This window comes from Lepidothrix coronata, unplaced genomic scaffold (genome assembly GCF_001604755.1).
Source record: "Lepidothrix coronata isolate B3197 unplaced genomic scaffold, Lepidothrix_coronata-1.0 Scaffold459, whole genome shotgun sequence".
NCBI lineage: Eukaryota > Metazoa > Chordata > Aves > Passeriformes > Pipridae > Lepidothrix > Lepidothrix coronata.
In genome coordinates this window covers 8,090-17,578 of record NW_016690639.1, presented here as the reverse complement: position 1 = coordinate 17,578, position 9,489 = coordinate 8,090, and the positions used below count along the sequence as shown (strand labels likewise).

At 65.3% G+C, this 9,489-nt stretch overlaps 1 protein-coding gene across 2 annotated transcripts; it reads right to left on the bottom strand.

Annotated features, from left to right (window-relative positions):
* Window positions 1-368: 368 nt before the first annotated feature.
* On the bottom strand, window positions 369-9,453 carry SLC44A2 (solute carrier family 44 member 2). Of its 2 annotated transcripts, none has more exons than XM_017839700.1 (19): window positions 9,261-9,453; window positions 9,086-9,170; window positions 8,860-8,973; window positions 8,632-8,692; window positions 8,334-8,457; window positions 8,067-8,150; window positions 7,715-7,827; window positions 7,374-7,505; window positions 7,092-7,191; window positions 6,893-6,985; window positions 6,558-6,642; window positions 6,014-6,276; window positions 5,846-5,940; window positions 5,074-5,177; window positions 4,624-4,697; window positions 4,382-4,452; window positions 4,116-4,204; window positions 3,665-3,749; window positions 369-1,348 (listed from the first exon to the last, which is right to left on the bottom strand). In XM_017839700.1, exons 1-19 carry the CDS (start codon window positions 9,425-9,427, stop codon window positions 1,242-1,244), a joined length of 2,046 nt encoding a protein of 681 aa, XP_017695189.1. In that variant the 5' UTR covers window positions 9,428-9,453; the 3' UTR covers window positions 369-1,241. The 2 variants fall into 2 exon arrangements, with proteins under 2 accessions (XP_017695189.1, XP_017695188.1); XM_017839699.1 differs by lacking the exon at window positions 369-1,348 and adding an exon at window positions 1,359-3,271.
* Between the last annotated feature and the right edge of the window lie 36 nt (window positions 9,454-9,489).

Sequence of the window (9,489 nt, the reverse complement as noted above, 5' to 3'; positions counted from 1 at the left end):
TCACCCGCACTGAGACAGGAGAGGGGAAAAAAAAGGGGGGATTTAAGCAAATTACAGCCTTTGATCCCCGGCCCGGCAGCAACAGAGCCCAAAACCTGTCCCCAGAATTCCCGGGAAAAGCTCAAAATATCAACTAGAGAACCGAGAACGCCTCGGAAAAGCAAAATATACAAAAAAGCCCCCAAAGCACTGAATAATTCCATGGAAACGTTCCCCCCTCTGACACAAACCCCCAAGATCGTGAGGGAATCGGGATAAAAAGCTCGAGGGACTCCGGGGGGGGGGTTAATTCTGTTATGATTTGGGGTTAATTAGTTGTATTTTAGAGTTAATTAGCCCCCTCTCAGCCTCCAAAAGTCCCTTTTTTCCTCCCCCACGTGCCAGGAGCTCTGGACCTTCCCTCGGGCAGGAGCGAGGCGCTGGCTGCCCTCGGGTTTGCTAAAACCGCCCGAAACGAACCCAAAACCCGCCCGGATCCACCCACCACCCCCTGTCCCGAAAGGCAAAGCCTCTGGGGAAGGGTTTGCCCCAAACTGCCGGGTTTTGGATACCGGGACGCGGATTTTGGGGAGGAATCGGCGGAAGCCGCCGGTCCTGGAGAGGAGGTGCAGGAACCGGCCAGAGCCTCAACCCCCCAGTTCTGCCCGGGGACCCCTCGCTCCCCTCCACCCCCACCCCCGACAGGCGGCTACAGAAGCACTAATTAGCTTATTCCTAAAAGAATTAATTAGTTGGGGCCCCAAACAGGGCCCTGGTACGTCCCCGGAGGGCAGCAGGAGCAGGGAGGCCATTCCAGATGGAATCACCAACTGCAGCTCAACATTTTGGGGGGGAGGCCACGACTGAAAAACCCCCTCGAGGAGCCGCCCGGACCCTCCTGGCTCGTTGTCCCGTCGCCTCCGCGCCCGGATCCGCCGGAGCGCCGAGGGAACGCGGAACACGGCCGGGCCAGAGGCCACACCACCCGTCTGCCGGGGTAAAGGAATGGGATCAAACCCAACGGAGCTCGTTTTGGAGTCACCAGCACCCCGGGAGGAGGGACTTTGCCCCCGCCAGAGCCCCGGGCCGGCCGGCGGCACCGACGAGCTCCGGTGCTCGCCGCCACCAACGCGACGCTCCGGGGCCGGATCCTCAACAATCCCCGTTTCCCCGAGCCCCCCTCGCGGGAGGAACCAGCGGTCCGAGGTCCAGGAAGGCAAATTCCACGGGGGACGGGCGGCGGGGGAGGCCGGGCCGGGGGGCTACGCGTCCGCCTGCCCCGCGTTGGTCTTCTTGAGCAGCTTCCTCAGGTCGGGGGACATGAAGTAGGGCTTCTCCGCCGAGCCGTCGTTCCGCTCCAGGTCTTCCACTGCCAAGAGAAAGCCCCCCCGGCCCCGCGGGCGGGGCGGACACGGGCCTGGCTCAGCTGGGACCCTCCAACCACCACCCCCGACCAAACGAAGTCTCTGCGCTCGCCGAGGGCTTCCCCCCTCTCTGCCTCTGTCACAAGGAACGTGCCCAAACACGCGAAGCTCCCCCCTCTCCCTTTTCCCAGGAGAGCCGGGAAGGGCCCGCGGGGATTTGGGAGAAAGCGGAAATTCGGGTGTTTGGTTACTCCGGGGAGGGAAAGTCGAACAGAGCCAAGGGAAAAGAGGTTCCCTGGAGGGAAGGGAGGTCACCTGGAGGGAAGGGAGGTCACCTGGAGGGAAGGGAGGTCCCCTGGAGGGAAGGGAGGTCACCTGGAGGGAAGGGAGGTCCCCTCGGCTCTTCCCAGGGGCTCCGGACACCAATGCAAAGCGATTCCCCTTGGGATTCACCATTCCCAACAAGGAGTGTACTCAACATGCCACTGCACCAAGGGGTCGGAAAATCCCAGGAAAACAACACCTCGAACCCCCAAAAAACCCACAGGGCCCCGGAGCGGAGCGAGGGCACCCGGGGGGGGTTTTGGGAGGGATTTGGGTCCCTCTGGGATGGGAGCAGGAGCGTTAAGGCCACGGCCTCGTCCTGGGAGGGCACAGCTCGGGGTCAGCTCTGGCTGCCCGGGGGGCTGGGAGGGGGCTCTGCTGCTTTTATAAATCCTGATCGGTTCTGGGCTGTCCAGAGGGGGAAACACAGCTGCATTTTTTGGGGGGGCTGTGACCTCCTCCCCCCCCAGCACTTTGGGGGCTGATCTCTCTCCCCCCCGAGGTCACACCCCTGTGATTTCCCCCCATCCCACTGGGGACACTCGCTCTGCTCCCCTGGCACTGCCTCGCCCTCACAGACCCCCCCGGGCACCGCAGCCTGTGTGGGGACTCGCCTCCCTTCCCCACAGGCTCCTTCTTCCTTCCTACAGCCCCCCCGGGCCGGGATGGCCTCGGGAATCATCTCCAGCTACGCCCTGGGAGAGCGTGGAAGTCGTGACAGCCCCCCCGTCGCGACAGCCCCCCACTCGTGGCAGCTTCCAGCGCCTCTGCCCGCGGGAGCCCGGCAAGGCCGAGGCCAAACCAACCCACTCGGCCCCTCCCGGGGGAAAAGCAGCTCCCGGGACCAGCCCCCGCAGCACCCAAAGCTCCAGGAGGGACCCTCTGAACCCCTGGAGTCCCGGGGGGGCTCCGGCAGTGGCTCCTCGTGCTGAAGCAGCAGGTGAGAAACCAAAGCTCTGCAGCCTCACCCAGAAACCTTCCCAGTTCTGCGGTTTGCAGAGAGAGGGGGCCGGGAAAGGGGGCCGGGAAAGGGGGCCGGGAAAGGGGCCGGGAAAGGGGCCGGGAAAGGGGCCAGGGAAGTTTTGCTGCTCTTGGAGAGGGGAGCGCCCAGAGACGGGGTCGGGGCGGTGGAACCCACTCGGCCCGTCCCACAAACCCCCGTCCCGCCGCGGCAGGTCCCTCCCGCCGGCGCTCCCGGCCCTCCCACCCACGCCTGGTGGTCTGGAACAAACATCTCTGGGCACTGTGGGGACCCGGCTGGTCCCGGCCCCGACTCCCAGTGGCGCCGGGCGGGTTCTCTGGGTGCGGGAACGCGAGTTACTGGGCAGGAAGGCGGGCTGGGCGCTGAGGGTCGGCACCCCCCTACCCTGGAAGGACTCCCAGGGCACAGAGCGGCACCAGGAAGCTGCTCAGGTCGGGGGGGGCCGGGAGGGTCCCGCGGTGCCCCCGGCACACGGCGCCGGCCCCCGGCCTTGGCTCTCCCTAGCCTTGGCTATCGGCGCTTTTGGAAGGCTCGAGGTGCCCCTTCAGCAGGATCTCGCTGAGCTCGGGGGACATGTAGTAAGGCCTCTCGGGAGATCCATCGTTCCTCTCCAGGTCTTCACCTTTTCCAACCCCGGGAAGGAGCGGCCGTGAAGGGGGGGGAGAGTGAAAAAAGCAGAGCCGGGGAGAGAGAGACAGGGCGGAGATGGAGGATGGAGAACGTGTGAACGAGAGACACGGGAGGGGCGGAAAAGGAGGAAAAAGAGGGGGGGAAAAGGGAAATTGAAGTTAGCTGCGGTTAATCCCACCGAAAGAGAAGGAGCAGGAGGGAGGCAGGAGCTGCAGCGGGCAGGGGGAAGCAGGTGAGAACGCAGGTGAGGAGTCAGGAAAGGAAAAAAGCGGGAGGAAACCACACGGAGGGAACCCCGGGGGGATTTTGGAGCCAACCCCCAAATCTGGCCAACTCAAGCCCGGAGGGAGGGAGGGGTTTTGCCCCCCCTGGGGTGGGTACTCACAGAAGCAGAGGAAGAGGGTGTCCACGCACATGCCGTACACGCTGAAGAAGCCGTGGGCGATGAGGTAGGAGCCCACGATCACCGTCTGCAAGAGACGCCGCGCGGTCACGCCGTGGCCCCACGGAGAGCCCGGAGCGCCCCGGGGGGAGGAGGAGGAGGAGGAGGAGGAAAACGCTGAATCCCGAATTCCCCAGGGGAAGGGGGAGAAGGGAACAGGGCAGGACTGTTCAGAGCAGCCCGAGGGGGGACAAAAGGCCTCAGGCACGACGGCGGCCGGAGGCCAACGCGGGCAGCGCGGGGAGGGCGCGCGGCCAACGGCGGCCAACAAAGGGCTCGTAGAAAAACACCCAACAAAGACGGCCCTTGAGGCGCCGGGGGCGGGCAGGGGGCTCGCCTGGGGCATCGCTGCCCTTTGCCTCGGGGGTCACCCCGGCCCCAGACGGCGGCTCACCAGAATGGGGACCCAGTAGTAATTCAGCGGCGGCGCCGTGTCCTGGACCAGCTTTATCCGCTGGGTGAAGAAGAAGAAGGCGAGGATTCCTGGGAAAGCAAGCACAGGACGGGCACGGCGGTGGGGTGGCAGCGGCAGAAGGGGTGGGGTGGAGAAGACAGAACACGGGACACGGGAGGGGTGACCTCAGTGGAGGTTTTGGGACGGCACAACCGGCTACGGCAGCCGGACGTCCCGAGGAGGAGCTTCCAGTGCCCGGCGCTTACCGACGCTGCCCACTATGAGGAGCTTCCCGAGGAAGAAGAGGAAATCCGTGACTTTATCTAACACGGCCACCCTGGAAACAAGAGGGAGAGATGAGACTCCACGTCCGCTCCCCGCCCCAGGCTGCGATGGAAGCGCGGGAGGGAGGTCCCCGAGGACGGGGAGCCAGGTCGGGGGTGACCTCGGGCAGTGGGAAGGACTCGGAAGTAACGGAGCAGAGCCCTCCTGGACAGCGGGATCTCACCTGATGATGTTCCTCATCAGCAGGAAGAAGGCGTTGCGGGCCGAGGTGCAGAAGTTGGTGCCGTAGATCGCGATCTAGAGTGGACAAACGGGGCAGAGCAGAGAGAAACGGGGCTGCACCCGGGTCACCACCGAGGGAGGGTGCAACCAGTCCCATCCCAGGGCAGGTCTCCGGTAAATCCCACCCTGGAAGTGCTTCCTCACCCACCGACGGGTCGGGCATCGCGGAGACCCAGAGCTGAGCCCGCCCACCCACAGAGGGTCCTTCCCAAAGTCAACGTGAGGTGGCTGAGATCGAGGTGTGCCAGCCAAGCAGCTGCAGAGCTCCACGTTCCCGTGACGTTGGCGGACACAATTCCCAACAGCCGCCCAGGGAAACCCCCGGGAGCGCCGAGAAGCCCCCACGGCAGCCCCGGCCCCCCCGAGGGCGTCAGTTTGGGGTGACTCTCACCATGATGTAGGCGTTCCTGTTGAGGAATTTGATGAATTTCTCCAGGCACCAGAAGCAGCACTTGAGGCAGCTCAGGAGGAACTTGGCAAACTTGTTCTCTGCAGCTGGAGGGCACCGAAATCAGCACCAAACGGATCTTCCAGCAGCGACTCCAAGGTCCCTGGTGGAGACCTTGTCCCACCACCCCACCACGGCCTCCCCCCGTGCCTTGTTTTCAGCCTCCCTGTGGCTGCAGACAGTGGGATGAGCCCCGTCTGCTCTTCCCACGCTCCCACTCGCTGTTTACGTTTCCCGATGAACGCGGCACAGACTTCCCTGGCACCCGCACAGGCCCCCGGGGCGGGCTGGCTGAGCCCGGAGCCACGGCACGTCCCTTGGCTCCTGCCCCGGGAAACTCTTCCCAGAATCCCGAATTATGGAACGGTTCAGGTTGGAAGGCACCTGGGAGCTCGTCCTGTCCCGGGCAGGGACACCTTCCACTAGCCCAGGTTGCTCCAAGCCCCGTCCAGCCTGGCCTTGGACGTTTCCAGGGATCCAGGGGCAGCCGCAGCTTCTCTGGGCAACCCGTGCCAGGGCCTCCCCACCCTGCCAGGGAAGGATTTCTTCCTTTCTTGGACAAAGAGGCGACTACGGGGCTCTAAGAGGAAAACCCTGATCCTCCCCCCAAACCCAGGAGCGATTCCCCTGGACTTGAGCCCCGAGCCCCGGCCCCGAGGGCCGCGGGGAGCGGCCGACCTCGCCCCTGCCCTCATGGCCATCGCGGCCCCGGTACCTTTGAGCCGGTGGTCCAGGTACTCCAGCGTGACCCTGATGACCTGGACGATGGCGAGGACCAGCGCGCCGAAGGCCAGCGAGCCCGTGTGGTACCTGGGGCGGGACCGTTAGAAAGGGGACAACCCCCGGGAGCCACCCGGGGTCTCCCCCGCCCGCGGGGACGTACCGGAGCGCGCGGCCGAAGGCGGAGAAGAGCGGGAAGGCCGGCATGTCGTCGGGTTTCTTGAAGGCCCAGTAGTAGGAGGCGAAGGCGCCCGCCAGCGTCACCTGGCCCAGGGCGATGACGAAGTTGGCGAGCCAGAAGAACATGAAGACGTTGAAGAACTGCAGCACGATGAGGTACTTGTGATAGGCCGTCTCGCCACCGTAGAAGGCGAAGAGGCACTGGGCGTCGGGGCACAGCTTGGTGACGTTGCTGGTGTTGAAGGTCTGCGGGGAGAGCAGAGGTGTCGGTGGTGATGAGGTGGGATGTGTCCCCTTCCCTCCGAGCAGCCCTGGCGTTCAGAGACGTCCTTATCCCGCTCAGCTTCCCAGGAGGGTCGGCTCAGACCAGCTCCAAGCATGTGGTGGCTCAGGGAGAACAACCCGACACAGCCGGGCTCGGAAAGCTGGAACTGCGCCGGGGAGGAGCGCGGGGGCTCCGAGAGCCACCGGGATGCTTCTCACGCAACGAAGGGTCTCATCTCTGCCAGGTTTCCCCGTGCCCTCACCTCCGGCCTGCAGGTCTGCCCGGAGAAGGGGCAGGCGGACTCGTTGAACACCTTGTACACGGCCTCGTTGGAGGTGGACAGGAAGCTGCGGAGCGGCCGTTAAGGAGAGCCCGTTTCCCAGCCCCAAACCCAACCCCAACCCAGCCTCTGCTCCGCTCCCACCAACCTCCCCCCGCCGCTCCTGCACCCAGGGCTGGTTTGGGGCTAAACTTCAGAGATTTAAGGCGGCCGCTGCGCCAGCGGATCCCGTTCCGTGCCCGGGGGAGCCCTTTGACTCGCGGGCAGCTTCCTTGCCGGGGAACAGGGAGGCAGGGCAGGGGAAGAGCAAAGGATACACGGCGGTGCTGGCCCAGTAGGCGATGCAGAGGCACAGCAGGAAGAAGGTGCACAGGGGGAACAGCAGCGAGGACATGACGTGACCGACGGCCCTGCGAGAGGACGGCCACGCCGCGGTTAAAGCCCGTGGTGCCGGGAGCCCCCCCAGACACCGGGACGGGACGGGGGGCAGTGGCCGTGGGGCGGGGCCGGGCGGACCTGCTGGCCTCCTTGATGAGCGCGATGGCGATGAGGATCCTCTTGCGGAGGAAGATGAGCAGCAGGACGATCACCAGCTCCACCACGCACAGGATGATCACTGCCGGGGGACAAGGGGAGCCCCGGGAATGGGGGCGGCGCGAGACCACCTTTGCCTTCCCGGGGAAGAAACCCCTCGTGGCTCCCCCACCGGGGACATCCGGCACTGGGCAAAGCTCCTCCTTCGCAAGGAGACCCCCCAAAACCCCCCGTGCTCCCCCTTCGCCGCGCCCCGGCACTCACGGAAGGCCAACCACGTCTGCCGCAGGTGGAGGTAGACGCGCAGGTCGGTCTGAAAGCCCAGGTCCGCCAGGGACACGTCCGAACCCGCCTCCCCTTTCAGCTTCGCGTATTCCATGTAACAGTGGAAGATTCCTGCGGGGAAAAGCAGAGGATTGTCCTGTTTTCAGGGAAAAGTGGAGCCGGACGCCGGCGGGCTCCGCTCAACCCCACCAGCGCCGACGTTCGGGGGGAAGGCAGCTGGAAGGACACGGAGTGTGAACTTCCATGAGGCAAATCCCGCTTAAAATAGGGAGTGGAAAGTAGGGAAAAGCCAGGGAGGTGCTCCCGTCCCCCCCGCTCACCGTATCCCAACACCAGGATCACCATCACGATCATGACCCAGACCATGATCCCGGCCAGGAAGCGCAGCAGGACGATGAAGATCAGGCTGGCCACCATGGCGATGACGAGGCCTCTGCGGGAGGAAGGTGCTGGTGTGTCACAGCCCCCCCGTGCCACCCACAGGGCACCCCAAATGTGGGATTTGCGGCGAAGAGGGAGCGCGAGGAGGAGCGGAGCAAAGCTGCTCCTCCGGCACCTCACGCTTTGCCCGACGGGAACCACGGGGGGGAAATCATTAAATCCCTGAGTTTTGCCCCGTTTGTGCCAGCCCAGCACCCGGCTCTGCCCGCGGGGAGGGAGGGCCGTGCTCACATGATGATCCAGTACCAGGACACCGTGTAATCCTCGAAGATCTTCATGGCCAACTGCCGGGTCTCCAGCACCACGTTGGCTTTCCTGCAAGGCAACGGGAAACGCCGATGGAGCGGGAGCTCCGAGGAGCCCGGGGGGACGGACGCGGGTTTTGGTGCGAGATTTCCGGCGGACACCAGACCCTGGCTCGGGTGAAACCGCTCGTTCCTCGCCGGGCGAAGCAGCGCTAACGAACGGAGCCGCTCGTTAAGCGGCTCCCGGACTCACTTGGCCCCTTCCAGCAGCTCGGTGACGTTCCTGCGGTGCCCGCGGCCGTCGTCGTAGGTGGTCTCGTTGCCCACCATGATGACGCCCTTCTTAGCCTGGATGGCCGGGAAGCATCTCCGCGCCACTGGCGACAGAGAGGAGGGGGCGGCTCAGCCGGGACAACCAGCCCGAAGCCCCCGCGGGACCCCCAAACGGGAGCCTCCGACCCTCAAAACCATCCGGATGGAAGTGAGGACAGAGCGAGCGAATCGTTAACGAGCTCATTAATGAGCTCCCCGCTAATTCTGGACGTACTTACAGGGGGTGCTGGGGATGAGCATGGCCGGGCACTCCCTGTCCTTCAGCACCTCGATGGGACCCTGGAGGGGGGGAAGGACACCGGGAGCTGTCACTGCTCTGGGCAGGAATCACCCCCGCGGCGCTGGAATGCCGGCACTGCCACCGGAACGCCGGCACCACCACCAGAATGCCGGCACTGCCACCAGAATGCTGGCACTGCCACTGGAACGCCGGCACCACCACCCACCTTGCGCGGGTCGAAGGTGGGGACGCAGAAGTTCCGGTAGTATCCCAGCTCTCCGGGCACGCCGTGGGCCGTCAGGTACGTCAGGTACCGGTCGGGGCATTTGCTGACGCAGATCTGGGGGTGGGCAGGACACAGGGGGGGGGATTGGAGGTGACGGTGTGGGACCCTCCCCCCTCCCAGTGCCCCGCGGGGACCCCTCGGGGCGGGCGGGGGGTCTGGGCCGTACCTGTGTGGTGGGGCACTGGAACTCCAGCAGCACCAGCGGGCTGGCGCACTTGACGATGTCGAAGTAGAAAAGGAAAGGCTTCTTCCTGCAGAAGGAACCGAAAGGTTCGGGGGACCCTCGCGGCGCCCCGGGGGCTCCCCGGGGGGGTCTCTGGGGTGACGGGACGGGCACTCACTCGTTGGGGGTCCCCTGCTGCCCGCAGAACTGCCCGCGGCTGTCGGTGGGGTGGATCACCTTCCGGGGGTCCCCGTGGGTCCAGGCTGGGGGGCACAGGATGGGGTTGGAGCCAGGGGGGTCACTGCAGCCCCCACAGCCCTTCCAGAGGGGCGGGACCCTCGGCATGGGGGGCAACCCCCGGAGCCCCCAGACCCGACCCTCAGCACAGGGTCCAACCTCCCCTGAGC